The following is a 21,191-nucleotide window of genomic DNA, read 5'->3' as shown; positions in this document are numbered from 1 at the left end:
CAACCTTATTAATATCCTTCCTGTAAATTGGTAACCAAAACTGTACACAATACTCCAAATTCACTTCACCAATGCCTTATACAACCTCACCATAACATTCCAACTCTTATACTCAATACTTTGAATTATAAAGGCCAATGTACCAAAAGCTCTCTTCACTACCCTATCTACCTGTAACCCCACTCTTAGGGAATTTTGTATCTGTATTCCTAGATCCCTCTGTTCTACTGCACTCCTCAGTGCCCTACCATTTACCTTTACCCTTAGTGGTCTGTGGTCCCCAGGTTGGGAACCCTTGATCTAGAAGATGACCCTGCAGCACACCATTCCTAGCTTCCATCTCCACATTGAGGCGTTGGGTAATTATTGCATGTGTTTCCATGGAAGCTTAGAACATCAGCCATCATACCAACTGGTTTTAAGGCTGGTGGTCCTGCCAAAGCACCCTTCTGTATATGTGCGTATCCTTTGTTGGGAAGGCTGGTGCCAATGGTGTGTTGGGCAATTTTGGCAACCCGTTGCAGAGCCTTCCTGTCTGCTGCAGAGCGGTAGCATGCTAGAATGCTTTCTACTAAACACCTGCAGAAGGACGCGAGTACATCTGTGTATAGTCCAGCGCTTTTCAGCCTCCTCAAAGTGTAGGTGTTGGTGAGCTTTCCTGACTTTGTAGGATGTGTTCTGGGACCATGCGACATGTTGGGCAGATGACTGGGTAATGGTCTGGAGAGTGAATTCTGTAGTTGATTGAGGATGATGATGGGGTAAGTGGTGGAAGTGAGTGCTGAGGACCAGTTGACAGCTGGGGGTAATCTATAATCATCTAATGGAAACATCTGCTTGGAGGAAGATGAAAGATTTGGATTGTCCAGGTAGGGTGCAGCCAGTAAACTTAGTGCTATAGTAGATGGTGCAGGTCTGCTTAAGACCTGCTTACTGCTCTTATGGGCCTTGTATGCATAGAGGAATTTTGTGCCAGAGTCATGATATGAGCTTTAATATTGGAGCAAGTAGAACATAAATAGAAAATTACAACACACTAAATACCCTTTGATGATGCACTCTTGTAATCAATGTTACCCTTCCCTACTAATTAGTGTAACCCTTCCATACTACATAGCCCTCGATGTATCTATCATCCATGTGCCTATTTAAGAATTTCTAGATGCCCCTAATGTATCTGTCTCTACCACCACACCTGGCCTATGTATCCAGGGCCTTTGTGAACTGAAGTCCTTACTGAAGCACTGTTGTCTAGTATATTGTTCTTTGCTGATGTTGATGGAGGGTGCCGTTACCTGAACCGAACACACTGGGAAGACCTCATCCCCTGCTGAGAGCTTTATTCTCTACCAAATGATACTTTTGTTTTTTCTCCTTCCCCCCCCCCCCTCCACCACCCTACGAAAGCCCTTTTCCTTGCACCCACTCTGTTTGGAATGTGTAACGCATCTGCATCCCGGAGCAACAGATTTGCACAGAGGACCTAAAGTCAAGAAGAAGTCCATTGCTACCTGGCACACCAATTTTTTTGCTGACTGGAAAATCAGTGGAAGGCTTAGAGATGGGCCCTGGCCTTCAATTCAAGGCAACTCATCTGTGTATTTGAAATCTGGCAACATCTGTGGACAGAGGAACAGTTATTTTTCAGACCAGAACTGTCCAAAGAATCTTTCTCTTTTGCGATCTCTGCACCTTGTACCAATGCATTCATGAATATGGAGTTTGGTGCGCTTGGAAAAAATAGAGGGCTATGCGGTAGGGTAATTGTAATTCTAGGCAGTTTCATGGTTACATGGTCAGCACAACGTGGTGGGCCGAAGGGCCTGTAATGTGCAGTAAATTTCTATGATTCTATGTTGCAGCAGAGGTGTATTTCGTTGCCATTTCCAAAACACACCTATCACCCAAAAAAAGACACGTGCTACCAAGCCAAATTACATGTTCTGCATCTATCTGATCACTAGAACTGCAAGCCAGATCTTAAAATATATTTTTGAGTTTTATTTGCCAATCAACACATGTAAACAGGTTACTGTCAGAAAGCTTTATTGTTCACATCTCTGTCCCTGAACTCTGCTAGCAATCAGGTTAATCATTCTTGTTGAACTAAATCATTCAATGTGCAATCTTCCCCTGACCCCCATCACCACCATTGCTACAGCCCCTTCAGGGTTGTGTGGAATCTGCAATGGACACCAGTGCTACACTACAAAAGGTAGTGGGTTCGGTCGGCCCAGTACGTCACAGGTAAAGCCTTCCCAGCCGTTGAGCACATCTACGTGAAATGCTGTCCTAGGAAAGCAGCATGCACCATCAGAGATCCCACCATCCAGGTCATGCTCTCTTTTTGCTGCTGCCATCAGGTGGGAGGTACAAGAGCCTCAGGACTTGCATCACCAGGTTCAAATACAGTTACTAACCCCCAACCATCAGGCTCTTGAATGAAAAGGGATAACTACACTCGCTCCATCATTGGAAGGTTCCACAACTAGTTTTAAGGTACTTAAAGGACTCATTATCTCATGTTCTCATTATTTATTGCTATTTATTTATATTTGCATTTGCACATTTTTTTGTCTTCTGCGCTCTGGGTGATCCTGTTATAGTTTCTATTCTATAACTTTGCTGAGTATGCCCCCAGGAAAATAAATCTCAGGATTGTATATGATGACGTGTATGTGCAATAGATGAAGATCAGACCACATTTTATGAGTAATTAATGCAGAAAACCAGGTAATTGCAAAGGGTTCACAAACTTCTTGCATCTGTACTTTGATAATAAAAAAATTTACTTTGAACTTTAGACTGGATCTTTATCACGGAAGACAGAACTGCCTTAAATAACCACCTCCTCCCCCTCAATTCAGTCAGTAATTGTGGTTGGGACCCAGGGGAAACAATGAGCCTCTTGTAATCTCAAGAGTGTTTAAAATTATATAATAAATAAGCCGGAAAGACAGAGCAAGCGGCATCTATGGGGGAAAAGAGTGGTCAAATATCTCAGAACGAAGACACTTACTGTGATATGAAATATGAGGACATATTTCTTTTTTTTGTAATTTATTTTTTTTATTGAAGTTCATCATCAAACAAACATTTCCATAAGATATATTTCAGACATTGTACATATACATCATATAATCATATATATCACAAATCTCCACCAAGTATTTATCTGAGGTATACACTTATAGAAAAGAGTGGAAAGAAAAAAACAAGCAAAAGGAAAGAACTATGTACAAGTAGGGAGTGATTTTTTTTTTAACAACAGATTCATTGATTTGTGAGAATAAAATCAGGCCTATGAGGCATTATGTAGTTAAACCATTTTCCCCAGTATGAATCAAATTGTTCCAGCTTATGATTAACAGATGCTGTTATCTTCTCTATTTTGTAAATGTTCATTGTAATTTCCATCCAAGTTGGGCTCTCCTGTGATAACCATTTCCTAGTAAGAGTCTTTTTACCAGCCACCAACAGTATATTCATTAAATATTTATCTCTTTTCAACCATTCTTGAGGTATATATCCAAAATATATGGTCTTACTCTCTAAGGGTATTTCACATTTAAAGATTAAAGATTGTGTATCCCCCTCCAATAGTTTTTGATAACAGGGTAGTCCCAAAAAATATGATAATGATTTGCATTTTGATTTCCACTGTTTCTCCAGCAAACAGGGAGGTAACTATCATAATGGGATTTCTGAGAGGGTGTAATAAAATATCTTATCAAGTTTTTCCATCCAAACTCACTCCATTTCTGTGAACTGGTACACTTCCATTGATAGCTCCATATTGTCGTCCATTCTTCCTCAGATATAATTATCCCTCCTTCCTTCTCCCATTTTGTTATAATGTATGAAGTCGAATGTGTTTTAAGATTTGACAAACCCTTATACATTAAATGATTCTACTACCGTTATCTGAATATTCCCTAGTGTAGCAGTTAAGATGCACTAAATTAGATGCAGCAGGACAAATATCTAGTTGTTGCAGTTGAACCCCAGGACGTCAGTTACAGCAGTTTTCCCTGGCAAATGTATAATCGAAAGCATTACCAAGGTGACATTTGGAAAGATAACCATGACCCTCATCAGAGTAGGAGAGGGAGACAGACCTTGTGTTTGGAGAGGGTTTTGGGGTTCAGTCTGGTGGTGCCATTTTCTCATAATTCCAGCACCCTGCATTCTGTTCTGATCTCTGCTGCTCTCTGTGTGACTTTGCACGTTTCCCAGAAACTATGTGGGTTTCTCTTGGGTGCTGTGGTTTCCTCCTGTAGCCTAAGGATGTGCTAGCTATTAGGTCAAATGGCAAATGTAAATCACCCCTAGGGAGCAGAGGCCATGTGAGCTAGTGCTTGGATATGTATGAGAGAATAGGATGCAAATAATTTGTGGAACAGGATTGCCCTGGAAGCCATTAGCCAAATGTCCTTTTTGGGCAATGCGTAGTCTTGATGACATCACTCTTAGGGGTGGCATGGTAGAATGGAACACTTTACAGCACTGGTGATCAGCAATTGGGGCTCAATTCCTGCTGCTTGTCTGTAAGGAGTTTGTACTTTCTCCCCGTGACCATGTGGGCTTTCCCCAAGCTTTCTCCCACATTCGAAAGGGTTAGGGTCAGTGAGTTGTGGGCATGCTACGTTGGCATTGGAGGCATGCCAACAATGGCAGGTTGCCTCCACCACACCCTCAGATTATTGATCCTTGATACAAATGACACATCTCACTGTATGTTTTGATGTGACAAATAAAACATATCTTTAAACATCTTTCTGATCTAATCAACACACACAAAATGCTGGAGAAGCTCAGCAGGTCAGGCGGCATCTATGGAAAAGAGTGACCATTCGATGTTTCCGGCCGAGACCCTTCACCAGGACTGGGCTTATTTCCATAGATGCTGCCCGGCCTGCTGAGTTCCTCCAGCATTGTGTTTGTGTTGCTTTGATTTCCAGCATCTGCAGATTTCCTCTTGTTTATGACTCCGAATTCATTGCTTAAGTAGTTATTTGTTCAGATTAGAAATAAAGGGAGCTGGGTTGGTGCTGGCTCATTTTATTATAGGAAGGCTAATAAGGCCAAGTGGCTCTGTTAGTACTCATGCAGCCCAGTAGGCTATGCAAATCAAGTAGATTTAGCGGCGCTGACGGTCGGTAAACATTCCTGAAATTAGACTTTTGACTGAAGATGATCTGATTATTTTAAGATGAAACCGCTGGTTGGGTTAATGCACAATTTTGGTCAAGGAGCCGGGGGAAACCCCTAACTGTTCTCATTGGGCGGGAGGTGTAAGTGCAGCTTCGGTGTGTTCAGTAAATTGATTGTTTTATTCGATACATTGCTGGTTCGGACGCGATTTGAACTGGCTGATTTTAATGTGTGCGTGTATATATCTCGGGAGAGCATTAGTGATCGCGTCCAAGGGCAGGGTGGTACCTTTACGAGACAATAAAGAACAGGCCGAGGGCTAGGAACTTTCAGTAGCCGCTTTAATTTGACCTTTCTAGTATAGTCGCTGCAACCACAGCAGACCCCCAATCCCGGGTCGAACTGCACTCTTGGGGACGGAATGGAATTTGCACTTTTGATCCACCAGCCAGTGGACTCCGAACCAGTAATGGCCGGGAAAATGTAAAAACATGTGCGTATCAACCAACAGTCATGCCAGAAAGTAATTATACAAACAATGCAAATTAATTCCAAAACGTCGACAGAACTGGAGATGAACAGGAAATAACCATTCCTTCCAGGAATTTTAAATTTTAAATATTGTTTTTGAAGACTTACAAAGGAGTTGAGCAAAGCAATTATAATAACAAATAAAACGGGAAAGTTAACTGATAAACAACAAAACAATAGTCATACAATATTATTGCAAAGAGACGGGAAGCGCTGTTAAACTAATTATAAATCAGTTTACAGTCCGGGAAGGATTGTGCAACGATTGTAATTACTGTTGGCCCGTGTGCTCTTTTAATGGGATTGGAATGGGAGATGGGAGGATAACTAGATGGAAATAGATTGATATGTAGATAGGTAGTTGGAAGTGCACATATTTTAGGGGGAGCGTTAGTGTTCAGGGATTGGTATAGATTAACGTACGGTTTGTTTACGTTACGCGCCGCTTTATTTAAGTGGCGTGACTCGGTGTTGCGATTGTTTTGGCGGACTTGTCATTTGCATTGAAATACTTGTGCACAAAACGTCCCTTGTTAAATGTACTGCGTGCAGTCGGTCAGTGTGGAACAAAGCAAGTGGGGGGTTGGTCACAGGCATGTGTCGACAAGCTCATATTGACGGCAGTGGAGATAAGGACCAACATTCGCTTGTAGATTTTTTTTACATTTCAGCGTTGTAATTAGAATCGATTAGGCAGCAGGAAGGAGGTTTCGCCTACCGATCCCTGCAGCAAAACTTCATGGCATGTTTTTGTTCAGTTGGTAAAGTTAATTAGTTTATCAATGTAATTCGGAGAGTAACGTTGAACTACGCGGCCGAGTGCCGCAAACTTAATGTCAGCACGTGGGATGGATCTTAAAGGCTCGGGTTCAATATTAAGCGTGGAATGAGGAACAGTTGTGCTGCCTGTAATACTCTCGTTATTTGTTGCTCTATTCCTGTCTAAATTATTCGAGAATGCCTGGCTAAACTGTGCTCCTCCCTTATTGAAATTCCCGGAGGCAACTCGGGGCAGGCAGAGAGAAAGAAAACATTTAAAGGGAACTAACTGCATGCAAGTATCAACGGTTGCAGGCGATATTTTGTCTGGAGCCGAACCCATTATATTTTTTTTTCTGTGTGTTCGGGGCGGAAAGCATCAATTTAAAAACAATGAGAAACCCGGGTTACGCTCCGAGACACGATGTACAGGTACAGCGACTTGTTCTACTGACGCTTTTCTTGGTTTTATCCTTCCAGCAACCGACCTCAAAGGGCGAAGTCGAAAGAAGAAGCCCAGGATTACAAAGGGCGACGAGAGCCCCTCGCGAGAAAGCCGACAGCCCAGCCAGTCGGATGCCAAGGAAGAAAAGGTTTGTTATGCCGTTTGCATTGAGCATTTCCCCGCGGCCCTGGACATTTTGTCCCTTACAAGCCCTTCTGCACAAACTGGCAACTGAAACTCCAGTTACAGCACTCCCCAAACCCGGTGGGATTGTGCAGGCTGGTTTCCTGCTTGGCCTTACAACTGAATATCTCTTATTGTAACTGAACTTTATGCTATTAGATTTCATTTTTCAATGTTATATATAAAAAGAGGACTTAAATGTTATTCAGTCACAACAGGTGGTTTGAATTTCAGGGGGTTTAGGCAATTGTGGGTAAATAATATTTATACGTGCTTTTCAAAATCTTGGGGAGGCTCTGACTCAGTTTGAAGTGAGTTGTCTGTGTTGTGAGGGAGTCCATCAGTTTATGCAGAACAAGCTCACACAAAGGACAATAAGCATTGAAAATGCTGGAAGTACTCTCCTGGCATCTGTGGGGGAAAGCATCAGTAAACTATACAATGCAGTGTGGTGTTTTTTGTTTCTATTTCAGATTTGGCATTTAATTTGATTTGGTGGTTTGATGTTACCTGAACAGGTATTTTGAGAGATTGAGTCAGGATATTAGGAAGGCTTGATTTCGAGTGCAAGGCACTCTCTCAAGTATCACAGGTGGACAGATGGGAAGGATGATACTCCTGGCTTACTAGTGAATGTGTTTGTTATAGTCACATGGGCCCAGTTAAAAGGCAAAAATATTGCCATCAAACCACAGATGGTATGTTTGGTCTCTGAACCCAAACTTCAGCAAAAACAAACATTTGTAGAATTTCTGTTCAGCAATAGAAATTTCATTCTCATCCCTTGTAGGTTATGTCAAGTCAAGTCACTTCTATTGTCATTTGGACCATAACTGCTGGTACAGTGCATAGTAAAAATGAGACAATGTTTTTCAGGACCATGGTGTTACATGACACGGTACAAAAAACTAGACTGAACTACGTAATAAAAAAACAACACAGAGAAAGCTACACTAGACTGCAGACCTACGCAGGACTGCTTAAAGTGCACAAAAAAAGTGCAGGCATTTACAATAAATAATAAACAGGACAGTAGGGCAAGGTGTCAGTCCAGGCTTCGGGTATTGAGGAGTCTGATAGCTTGGGGGAAGAAACTGTTACATAGTCTGGTCGTGAGAGCCCGAATGCTTCAGAGCCTTTTCCCAGATGGCAGGAGGGAGAAGAGATTGTAAGAGGGGTGCATGGGGTCCTTCATAAGTACTGAGAGCTTGGGACAGGTGCATGAACCTTCCAACCATCTTTTCCTGCCGTGGACTGTTTATTTAAGCTATGTAGATACCAGTTTGGTGATTGCTAATATCTGGAGAGAGTTTGTTGTGTAATCTTTCAGAAAGTAAGAACTTACCATCACTGGCCAGTTGTTAAGGAGGGCTCTTTCCAGAGTTCTCTGGTACAAAGTAAAAACATTCCCAGTTCCTGGCAAACGTATCTGAACACTTATTATCAGCAAGATGGCATTCATGTAAGAGGAGCTTGCAACATAGCAATCAGGACAGTTGCTAATAAACTCCACAGTGAGCTTTAGAAGGTATTTGTGGGTGTCTGATAATGTGTTCTTGTCAGTAGGATTTTAGAAGAAGAAAGATGTGTGTTCAGGGGGCAAATTCCAAACTTGATGACAAAAATAGCTGGAAGTATGGGTATCAATGGTTGAGTGATTTTTTTAAATTGCTGAAGGGAAGAGCTGAGAAATCTAAGATGCCTGAGGTCCTGGAGGTCAGCATAGGCAGCTCCATTGACCAACTTGAAAGCAAAGATGCAAATTTCAAACTTGATGAACTGTGAGCATAGTGATTAGGTTTTTAACCAATTGTAGCTAGTGCGAGGAACTTGATGTCTGTTTTGAATTTAGATGCTGGAGAGATGTGGCCAGAAATTCATTGCAGTCAAATACAACATGACGGCAAGGGTTCAAAAGTTCACTTTTCAGGTTCAGTGTTTAATGAGAGGGATGAAAATAGGTGATGGAGATGGGAATTCAAACAAGATTACTTCCTCCCCTCCCCCCACCTTACTGACTTATCCCTTCCTTTCCTGTCCTGAAGAAGGGTCTCAGCCGGAAACGTCGACGGTACTCTTTTCCATAGATGCTGCCTGGCCTGCTGAGTTCCTCCAGCTTTTTGTGCCTGTTGCTTAGGAAGTACAGGAGTCTTATAGATGTCTTCCTGTGTGCTGTGAAAATGTTATTGGTAGGTTTCGTCCCTGTTTGACAGGCTTGACCACACCAGCCTAGATAACTAGATCAGGCCCTGGCGATGGTGGGGTAGTGGTTTGATCTGTTAGCCCAGCAAGATGGTAAAGGGTACTGGTTTTGGTCCACCAGCCCAGGTCAGTAGTAACAATATTAGAATCCTGGCAAATTCTAAAGGTTAGAGGAGAACACTTCTGCCTCATTAATATGTGTGTGTCTGAAACCTGATGGATTTTTATAAGGTATTCCTAAGGTACAGATAGAACACGTGTAAGAAACAGGAGGCTTTATACATTTCCGGGCAAGTCCCGTGGTTTCTCTGCTGCAAAGACCTCCATTCTAGAATAAATGTGGCACAGTAGCAAAGTGACTAGCGTGACTCTATTACAGCTTGGGGCATCAGAGTTCAATTCCACCGTCACCTGTAAGGAGCCTGTATATCTTCCTGGGAATGCATAGGTTTTCCGACAGTCCGAAGAAGTACCAGTTAGGTAGTATTTGTTACTTGTCCCGTGATTAGGCTAGAGTTTAATCGGGGGTTGCTTAGTGGAAGAACCTATTCTGCACTGTATCTCAATCAGTAAATGCGTTGTGGCAGTCTGTTAAATGGGTTCAAAGACTTGTTAACTTTTCAAACTAAAACTTCTTCAATTTCTACTTAAATAAACTTGGGGGAGGTGGGGGGAAGACCTGCACACATTGTGCATCATTGGATTACAAGTTTGCTCTGGGATTGGGATTAACTTCTGTTTTTGTTTATTGTTTGGTTCTGGCAGATGTAGCGATCTAGATTCTAATTACCCCTCCTTTCTGCCCTCGCGATACTCACACTCCAAAGGCTCAATTAAAATCATTCATGCTATTGCTAAGTCATGCTTATGCATGCTCAAATCAATTTCTAAACCATTACATAGTGAAAAGCTGATTGTGTTTGTGAGACCAGCCTGTGGCATTTCTGTACATTGTTTCTAAAAATATCACAGTAAAGTCTCCACTTTATTGAATGAATGAGCACCTGTTTGTAAATAGGCTATTTCAGGAAGTTAAATGATTGTTTCAGTGTGTATACCTTAATTTTTGTGGTTGACTATTTTTTTCCACAGTAATTTAATGAGTTAGAAACCATCAGGGATGGATAAACTGGTTTGATCAGTTACTTTTGCAGAACTAATACAAAAGCCAAATCATGTGACTGCATAAAAACTTGAAATAAAAACAAACAGTGCAGGACATATTCAGCAACACCATGTAAGGAGAAATCGAACATAGATCTGTACAGCCTCACAACAACCCGTGGTGTTGTGTGAAACTGAGTAATCAAATGTAAACCTAAACTAATCCCTTCTTCCTACACAATGTCTGGACTGTTCCACTTCCTGCACAACACGTGCACATCTAAGAGTATTTTGAATACCTCTTATCATATTTGCCTCCACTACCGCCCCAGTGTGTCTGTGTGCGTCTTTCTTGCCGCATTCATCGACCTCCAAATCCCTCTTCACACGCAGAAAAAAGAACGAAACGGATCAGGCACATCGACCCATAAATCCTCCTCCCTGCACAAAAAATGCCAAGAAGACCAGGCAGCAAAGCACAATATAAAAACTATAAAAACTATAGGAAAAAAGAGTCTACAGTCCACGTCCACATCCAAAGCACAGTAAAAACCTGGGCAGCACACTCTGGGCGCAGCGACAGGCTCTCCCTGTCTTGTTTCTTGCTTCCGTCAATAACCTGGGGTATATTCTATCAGGCCCTGGAGACTTACCCACCTTTAATGTTCTTTAAGAAACTCAGCGCTACCTCCCTTTTCTCAAAATGCCATAAGATATTCACATACTCCACACTGATCTCCCTACCCTCCATGTCCTTCTCCTCGGAAGATACTGATGGAAAGTACGCATTTAGGGCCTCACCCGTGTCTTCCATCTTGAGGCACATGTTCCTTCCTTTATCCTATTTATCATCTTCCTCTCTTCTTTCATATGTCTTCACGAAATCATTCAGGGTTTACCTCAATCAGAAACCCTAGATGAACCGTGAAATCTGGAATTTGTTGACAGCCAGATCAGAGGCATTCAATCTGGAGATCAAGAATGCTACAAGAGGTGAATGTTTGATTTCTGGAAAGCCAACTCACAGGTGAAGTGGAGATTCTGGACTAGACTGGAATCAATGAGGGATTCTTGACAGCTGTGGTAGGGTTTGAATGCCATAACCTCCTACAAAGTTAAGTCTTGTGACATTGGAGACAGCAGAGCTTCGCTTGTGAAAGAGCTCAATACCTTCTATGCTCGCTTTGACCATGAGTATAGGGAGGAACTGTCGCACGCCCTCCATGCCTCCCAATGGTACTTCAGTCTCCAGTATCTGAGGATGACACGCGGGCTGCCTTTGACAGAGTGAATCCAGACAGAGTACCGAGCCGAATACTGAAGATCTGTGCTGGCCAACTGGCTGCTGTTCAGGGATATCTTCAATGTCTCACTCCGGCAGTGTGTGGTACCCACCTGCTTCAAGCAGGCTTCAATCGTACTGGTGCCAAAGAAGAGCATGGTAATCTGCCTCAGTGACTATTGCTCAGTGCCGCTTACGGCCACAGTCATGGAGTGTTTTGAGAGGCTGGTGTTGAAGCACATCACCTCCTGTTTGAGCGATGACTTGCATCCCCTCCAGTTTGCCTACCGAAGCAACAGATCTGCAGTGGATGCCATCTCATTGGCTCTTCACACAACCCTGGAGCATCTGGACAGCAAAGTGGCTTACAGCATCAATTACACCTCAGCTTTTAATACCATCATTCCCTCAAAATTAATCGGTGAACTCCCAAGACCTGGGCCTCTTGTGCAATTGGATGTTTGATTTGCTCACTTATAGACCCCAGTCAGTTTGAATTGGCAAAAACATCTTGTCCACAATCTCCATCAGCACAGGAGCGCCACAGGGCTGTGTGCTTAGCCCCCTGCTCTACTCACTTTACATCTATGACTGTGTGGCTAAGTACAGCTCCAACACCATATACAAGTTTGCTGATAACACCACTGTTGTGGGCCGTATCAAAGGTGGTGATGAATCAACGTACAAGAGGGAGATTGAAAATCTGGCTGAGTGGCGTAACAATAACAACAACCTCTTACTGAATATCAGTAAGACCAAGGAACTTCAGGAGTGGGGAACCACAGGTTCATGAGCCAGTAATCATCGGAGGATCAGCAGTGAAGAGAGTTAAAATTTCAGCCTGATATCCTGCAATGTTAGTCATGATACTGAGCCCTGAGTGATAATCAGCTACTTGAATGGCATAGTTTTCACTCCCTGTTGTTCCAAGTTGCTTAGTTAAGTATTTCTCTTTCATAAAAAATTATGTATATAGTGTCTCTTGAAAGAACAATGAATGGCTTTAAGGTCTCTGTTGGCATATTTGACAGCCGTCTGCTGCTGATAATTATTTCAATCTGATTTGGCTCAACACATCTCCCATTCTTTAGTTTCTTGTGCTGCTTGTACTGAGGTGAAACTCGGTACTGGCCAACCCTTTCACCCCACTCCGCTCTGCTGCTGTGGTGCTGCTGTCTGAAGCCTCGCGTCCTTGTGTTACCTCAGCTGATGAGCTGGCCTGTGAAGTATATGTTGGTGGGACAGTTATTAAACCTGATTTGTTTAACACTTCCTTAGTGCATTTCATGGAGGACAAAAATCACACACCTCAAAATAATACTGAAGCAGTAGTCAGCTTCAGCAAGTATCAAAGATTAGCTTTATTTGTCACATGTTTATTTGTCAAAACATATAGTGAAAAGCGTTGGTTGCATCAGCAAACACAGAAGATTATGCTGGGGCAGCCCACAAGTTTGCCACACTTCCAGGGCAAACATAGTATGGCCACAACTTACTGACTTTAACTGTTTCTTTTAAACTCTGGGAGGAAATGCCTGGAGTAAAGTCAAATATGCAGACTTACTTCAGACAGTGTTGGTTGAACATCGGATGAGATGGTGGCACATTTGGACTCTGGCCACTCCAGGTCCAATCAGAGGTGATCATCTTCGTCTTCTGTGCCTTTTTTACGATCGCAAGTGGCTGCTGGGTACTGAGAACATCGGGTACTGCAGGACCCTCACATCAGCTCGACAGAGATAGAGCTGGGCTTACTGTATACCGTTGTAATGTTGTAGCCTCGACTTGCCGTGTACCATTGGACGGTGCGTGGTCCAAAAAGAGGAGCGAGTGAATCCTGGGCATTGTTATTGTGATTGCAACACCCTGCTGTCTTTGGTGACGTAGAATGCTGTAAGTCTAGTTCACTGGTTCATTTTCAAGGCTGATGACGGGGGAGCCATGTTGCTTTGGCTATGGCGAGGATTAGGTCTAAACCATGAGGTCACCTGTTGCAGTTACCCAGGGGAGGAGATGCTGAAGTGGTATGGGAGAGGCTTCCGTTGGTGCGCTGGAATCCGTTCTGGATTGGCGGCTGGCCCATCCTGCTGATGCGGTCCTCCCTGCTTGTTCGGTGAAAGAATAAGCTGGACCTGAGTTTGAGATGTTTTTCTAAATCCGTAACCATTTGTGCTATGTACTATATAGTGGGCTGTGAGCTCTTAGTAATGTGTGTTGCACCTTGGTGCCAGAGAAACAGTTTTGTTTGGCTATATTCCAATCTGGTTGAATGATAACTACTACGTTACCATTCTTGATTGACTGGTAACTCTACAAGTAATTAAGATTTCCTCAGTTGCGTTTTAATGAACTCACTGAACATGTGTTTGGAATTTTGCTTCCTGATTTGTTTTACATTCATAATATGTATTAGTCCAGAAATTCAATTGCAGAAGGCATTTTTTCCTGCCAGTGTTGTGCAGTTTATTATTTTTCCTGATTGAAATTGCCACCTTGGGTTACCATATGCTGATTTTCAAGTTTCATCAGCCTCTTCACCCTTGCTTCCCTGGTGAAAGTTCTGCTTTGGAGGTACACAATGAGATCGCTCCTTGTTCTGGAGCATTTCAGCGAATTTTGACCACATTGTCCTAAGAGGTCACTGTAGTTGGGACAATTCTAAGTCTTCCCAGTATAACAGCAGACTGGGCAATGAACCAGGTAAGTTAAGAGCTTGCTGCATCCTCCCCACTACTGAAGTATCACCTTCTCACCTTCCTTTCACGTTCCTTTTCACCCCTCCCCGTCCAGTTAGCCACTACTGCACCAAAAATACAAAAGCTACCTGCTTTCTCCACCACAATGCGAGGCTCCAGGTCCCCAATACACATGAGATTTAGTGAACTTCCAATAGGCACGTTCCAGGGTTCAACGTACTGGTAAATACATCAATATTGTTACGGGATGGTTCTGCTTTTTAATTTCTGATTTTTGTGACACAATTTCTTTTTAGGATAAAGTTGAATCAGAAAATATGGCAGCTGGAAATGGTCAAGCGTATCAGCCTGACAATCCAAGTGAGCTGCTTTCTGCAGAGCAACACTTCCTAAAGGCTTTGCACAGCTTCATGTGTGATCGCAATACTCCCATTGCCAGAATACCACACCTGGGCTTCAAGAAAAGTAAGGCACGATGCTATGAATTTAATCTTGCACTATTTGGTAAATGCATCATGGTTGATGGGTTCGCATTTGATGGATGAGAATATGTTTGTTGTCTGAATTTAGCCCTCCACCATTAGATTATTCCCAAAGTTATTGCTGTTTTGTTACTTGCACCAAAGAAATGGCTGTCTGTGCTGACCCTGTTTGGTTAGGTCCTTGGATGTGTAGTTAAAACTAATCTTAGTATTAAATTTTGTTGTCTTCTGCCTGGGGAAATGCCTGGGTACTTTTGAATAAGGAAATGATTGGATGTGATGAAAACCAAAAGAAAGCTTAAAACTTGTAGGATTTTTTTGGCATCATTAACAGATTTTCTACCTCTGGTGGCATGTTAAGTTTAATTTGTTGCATGCTTAAATGTAAGTGTTCTGCTTTTTGGTACACTTGAGGGGTGGAGTAATTTTCTAAGTGATCATAAAATTTGTAATTGCTTGCTCATTGGTAAAACTAAAAGATGTCTCAGTATTGTATAATTTAATTTGTAATCCCTGTGGGTCATTTTAAAAGTTACTTTGTGCAGTCAGTGCATATTGACTTTTCACTGCTTTTATAAGGGATGAATGAAGGGGATCAATTATGTTAATGTAATCAAATGTAAATGGACATGGTTCCTGAACAAGCTGATACTGCTCCTTTAGAACATTCCGCTGAGTAAAATTATGCAGGGAATGAAAGGGAAAGTGGTATTCCCTGGGGTAAATTGCAGAATATTTGCCATGACAAAATAATTGTTCTTATGATTGATATGCAAAATTGAAAAATAGACCCAGACAAGTCAGAAGGGATGGCTTTATTGAAGGGTATTTAATTGTATTTTTAACGGATTAAGTTTATGGGAACTCCCATCAGCAGACAGCTGTGTTAATTATTGCTGGTCAGTAAGCTAATCTTTCAAGAGTCGGCCACCTATTTTAGTGACTATGTGAAAGAGGTGCTTGGTGCAGCAACAAACTGCTCCTCCAGTGCCTCGCCCTGGTGAGAACTTAAACTGAATTGACTTTATTTCTTATATCCTTCACATACATGAGGAGTAAAAATCTTTTATGTTACGTCTCCATCTAAATGTACCGTATGCAATCATTGTAATTTATAATAAGTAGAACAGTCAGTGTAATATAGAGTACACACAAATCAGCGTGAGTTCATCGCTCTGATGGCCTGGTGGAAGAAGCTGTCCCTGAGCCTGTTGGTCCTGGCTTTTGTGCTGCGGTACCACTTCCTGGATGGTAGCAGCTGGAGTAGATTGTGGTTGGGGTGACTTGGGTCCCCAATGATACTATGGGTCCTTTTTACACATTTGTCCTTGTAAATGTCCTGAATCATGGGAAGTTCACAACTACAGATGCACTGGACTGTCCACACCACTCTCTGCAGAGTCCTAAGATTAAGGGAGGTACAGTTCCCATACCAGGCAGTGATGCAGCCAGTCAGGATGCTCTCAATTGTGCTCCTGTAGAAAGTTCTTAGGATTTTGGGGCCCGTACCAAACTTCCTGAACTGTCTGAGGTGAAAGAGTCACTTGTCCATTTTTCACCACACAGCTGGTGTGTACAGACCACATGAGTTCTTCAGTGATGTGGATGCTGAGGAATTTGAATCTATTCACCCTCTCAACCCCAGATCCATTGATGTTAATGGGACTTAGCCCGTCTCCATTCCTCCTGTAATCCACAACCAGCTCCTTTGTTGTTGCAACGTTGAGGGAGAGGTTATTTTCTTGACACCACTGTGTCAGAGAGGTGACTTCCTTCCCTGTAGGCCACCTCATTATCGTTTGAGATGAGCCCAATCAATGTAGTGTCGTCGACAAATTTAATTAGCAGATTGGAGCTGTGGCTGGCGATACAGTCATGGATATACAGGGAGGGCCATCTGAAGAATATGACCAAACAGTATTGGATACTTGACACAAAAGACACTGCAGATGGAATCTGGAACAAAAAAATCTCTAGAAGAACTCAGTGGATCAAGCAGTATCTGTGGAGATTTGCCTCTTCTGCTTTCATGAAAGCTGCTTGACCAATAAATTCTTCCAGCGTCTGTTTATTCCATATAAGGGACGGTCCAGCAGGAGGCAAAAGGCAAGCAGTCATTGCGAGGAAAGCCAGATGGTGGTCCTGTTTAAAATGAGTGCTTCAGATTTTTACCATGTGTCACCTATAGCTTCTGCACATTAGAGAGAAAGGGCTCTAATGCGTGCTCCTTTTAATGTTGCTCCCAACTTTAGTTGAAATGATTCTCTGCATATTTTATATGGTGTTGTCTGTTACGAGAATGCTTACTGGGGAATTTTTGGTATTTGTACAAATATTAGGTCAGGCTTACAGCTTGAATATTTTCTTGGGTTCAACATCGTTAGTTTGCATGAAGCATTACTTGTGTCACTTTAAATTGGGACTTTGCCTATAATGCCCAAAATGTTGTTTACCCTAATATGAGCCAGAGTTATAGTTCAAAGTTCATATATATCACCACATACAACCCTGAGATTCATTTTCTTGCAGGTATTCACAGTAAATACAATAAAGACCATAGAATCAGTAAAAGACCGCACCCAACAAGCAGGCAAACAACCAGTGAGCAAAAGACAAACTATGCAAATACAAAAGAAAAAATAAATAAGTGATAAGTATCGAGAACATGAGATGAAGATTCCTTCCTTGAAAGCGAGTCCATAGGTTGCAGGAACAGATCAGTGATGGGGCTGGTGATGTTGTCCCCTCTGGTTCAGGAGCTTGATGGTGGAGGGGTAATAACTGTCCCTGAACCTGGCGGTGTGGATCCTGAGGTCCTGATGGTAGTCATGAGAAGAGAGCATATCTGGGTAGTGGGCGTCTTTGATGATGGAAGCTGCTTTCCTATGACAGGGCTCCATGTAGATGTGCTCAGTGGTGCCGAGGGATTTATTGGGGACAAACTGGACCATATCCACTTTTTGTAGCATTCTTCCATTCAAAGGTATTGGTGTTTCGACACCAGGCTCTGATTCAATCAGTCAATATAGTCTGCACCACATCTCTATAGAAGTCTTAGATGACACGCCAAATCTTTGCAGACTTCTAACGAAGCAGAAGTGCTTTCTTCATAATTGCACTTGTGCTGGGCCCACATCAGCTCCTTTGAAATGACAGTACTGAGGAATTTTAAGTTGCTGACTCTCTCCTATAGTCAATTTATTATATTGATTGAGGTTAAATTTCATTATTTGCCATTCTTTCTAGATATTGACTAATCAGCCTTTAACAATAAAAAACAAAAATGCAAGTGCTGGAAATCTGAAATATAAACAGAAAATGCTGGCGAAAACCTGAGGAGCCCCTTCTGTGTTGCTCTGCGTGTAGTCAGTGAAATCACAAGAATTAATTTACAATTGACCTCATCCTAAAGTAACATTTCAGTTGGTTATTTTTTTAAAGTGGAAAATAAATCAGGCAATTAATTTTGCTGAGTAATATCTTGAGGGTTCTGTTCTGACTTTGTTAGGAGAGACAGGTTTAACCATTATCTAAACAAATGCCATTGCTTTTCTCAATGGACAACAAGATGATTGTCTTTTCCACATTAGAAGAGCTGCCAATTAAGGTGGAGGCTGCAAGTTTGCATTAGTAAAGCTGTTTAATAATTCTTCAGAAGTCAAGCTGTGGTGGTTTGCTATTGATGAAGCATATCACTAGGATTAGTGAGCCATTTTTAGACGCCTTGGTGTACGTTGTAATATAATAAAACTGCTGCCAAGATGGGAATGGGCACCCCCGTGGTGTCTACGGAAACCTTTCACATCTGCTCCCTTTTCAGTGCGAAGCAAAATTTAGATGGGCTGCACACTTGGGTGAGTAAATTTCTTCCTGTGCCCAAACTAAAAATGTCTTCTCAAAGTGCACTTCAAGGCTTTAACTCTGCACGCCCCCATCACTGAACGTGGGCTTGCAAGGATAATGTGTGGATTTTTTTGTATAGAAATCTCTGATTGAAATGTAGGCAAGAGCTTTCACAGACGCAGTTTTGCAGCTGTTTCCTGGTGATGGGGTCCAGAATTTTTTTTTTTGTTTCCTGTGTCTTGGATATTGCAGGTTTCATCAGCTTATTACCAAATGCATAACCTTTGACTTAATGCATATTTGTTCAGATTAATAGTTAAACCCTACTGTAACCTTTGGAACTTTGACCATAAATGATTCTGATTTGCTTTTTTCAGAGAATGCTACATGCATTGCCTAAAACAAGCTAGCTAATCCCAGTGATATATTTTAACAATAACAAACTTTTGAAGAATTATTAAACAGCTTTACTGATACAGGCTTGGGGATAATGTAGTATATATGATAATATGTTTCCTCATTATTGATAATACTATGTTACCTTGGGCTCCTGCATTACAAAATTGTGCAGTTCCTTCTGCTGTTGAAAAATTTTTGTGATATCCAAAGATTCCAGTTTGTTAGCTTTAGAAGCATACCAAGACCTGTGGAGAGCAAAGGACATTTCTAGAGTCATAAAGACCAATTAAATACAGACAGACAGACATATTTTATTGATCCGGAGGGAAATTGGGTTTCGTTACAGTCACACCAACCAAGAATAGTGTAGAAATACAGCAATATAAAACCATAAATAATTAAATAATAATAGGTAAATTATGCCAAGTTGTAAATGTAATGTAAGTGGTAAATGTAGAGATGAATCTTTGCCATTAGTCACTCTTGCACCAAGCCAGGTAGTCAGGAGTTTGAAATTGTGTCTCCTCCTTCACTAACCAGATTCATCAGTGCTGTCTGAAAGATGTACCCTTCTGTGCATTGTTAGAACATAGAGCAGTGCAGTACAGAAACAGGCCCTCAGCCCACCATGTCAATGATGACCGTGATCACTAATCCCATGTGTCTGTATATCTCTAACCCTCACCTGTTCCAATGAAATGTCATAAGGGAAATGAATCTGGTGGAATTCTTCATAGTTACCCTTCTGTGACAAGTTCATAGAATGCCTGATCAAGGTGTGATCTAACATGATTGCCCATGGTATGTATCTTCAACACCTCTGTCGTCATTCATCTGGGTCTGGACTGCTCTGGCTCTATCCCTATCTGTAAACCCAAAACCCATAGAAACATCTCCATACCTGGTGGTAAATGACCAGCCTCTTTTACTGCAGCAATGTTGCCCTGTTCGTGACTCTCCCACAAGTTCTGCTTTTCATTAAGATTTGAAATACTTCAAGTTAATTGTCTCAGTCCGAACTTGCACAAAGTGATGTTCACACAACATCCCTGGGTTGCAGATCTGCACTGTCCCCAAATTGAGCAACAAATCAAATTTTAAATTCTTCTTTCAATTCTCTCCAAGAGCCCTCCCTATCAGTGTACTTTCCTCCAGCCATACCCTTACTAGCTACACTCTAATCCTGGCCTCTAATCCTGAATATAGTAGCTTAGCCAGTGGTGCTTGTGCCTTAAAATGCCGTAGAGTAGTCAGAACATTTCTGCAATATCAAAGATGGCAGAAAAATGGATGTTTGAAAGTAGTCATGATAATGGGATGCCATGGGTTTGTGTCTTGGTAAATGTCTCATTGTTTATGGAAATGACCGTAACCAATGACAAAGTTATGGAAGTGATTCTGATTTGTTTGGTAGAAATGGCTACCTACTCACTTCCATGTCATTAACCCTCTTGTTAATATTATGATAGAAGATGGAGTGTTAAGGTTTAAAGGGTTTGAGATATTAATATTATCATGAGAGTTAATGATTTGGTGTGACACAGAAGCAAGTAGGTAACTATTGCTTTATGCTTATTTTTATTTTGATTTAAAAATTGATTGGGAAAATACCTATTATCCATTGAAAATATTTCCCTTTGGATTCATAATCACATAGCATGGAAATAGTTCTCTCCTGAGCCCTACCATTTGGCACCCTTTTACAGTAATCCTAATTAATCCCATTTTTTTCATTTTCCAATATTTGTCAATGACCCCTGCTGAATCTGCCTTCACATTAGGACATGAGGCAAAATTTAAGGTGTCCAATTAACTTGACTGCATCACGGCCTGGTATGGAAACATAAATCCCTTTGGTAAATCCTACAAAAGATAGAGGTTTCAGCCCAGTATCACAAGTAAACCCAACCATTAAGCACATGTACATCTGTCCTAGGAAAGCAGCATCCACCATCAGAGATCCCCACCACCCAGGTCATGCATTTATCTCGCTGCTGCAATTAAGAAGTAGGTACAAGAGTCTCAGGACTCGTACTAGCAGATTCAAGAACAGTTACTACCTTTTAACCATCAGGCTCTTGAATAAAAGGGGATAACTGCACCCAATTATC

General features: G+C 41.8%; 1 protein-coding gene across 6 annotated transcripts in view; it reads left to right on the top strand.

The window, feature by feature from the left end:
- Nucleotides 1–21,191, top strand: part of LOC140739454 (AT-rich interactive domain-containing protein 5B-like) — a 165,310-nt gene that overhangs the window by 72,657 nt on the left and 71,462 nt on the right. For all 6 annotated transcript variants that reach the window (XR_012101645.1, XR_012101643.1, XR_012101644.1 and 3 more), the window contains exons 6-7: nt 6,925–7,037; nt 14,653–14,821. Coding sequence is in view for 3 of the 6 variants with exons in the window: in XM_073067765.1 (XP_072923866.1) it covers nt 6,925–7,037; nt 14,653–14,821 (282 nt within the window). In the remaining 3 variants the exon portion in view is untranslated. The remainder of the gene's footprint in view (nt 1–6,924; nt 7,038–14,652; nt 14,822–21,191) is intronic.

Source organism: Hemitrygon akajei, chromosome 15 (assembly GCF_048418815.1).
Source record: "Hemitrygon akajei chromosome 15, sHemAka1.3, whole genome shotgun sequence".
Classification (NCBI taxonomy): Eukaryota; Metazoa; Chordata; class Chondrichthyes; order Myliobatiformes; family Dasyatidae; genus Hemitrygon; species Hemitrygon akajei.
The sequence above is the reverse complement of the archived record's forward strand: the minus strand, read 5'-3'. Positions and strand labels throughout refer to the sequence as shown.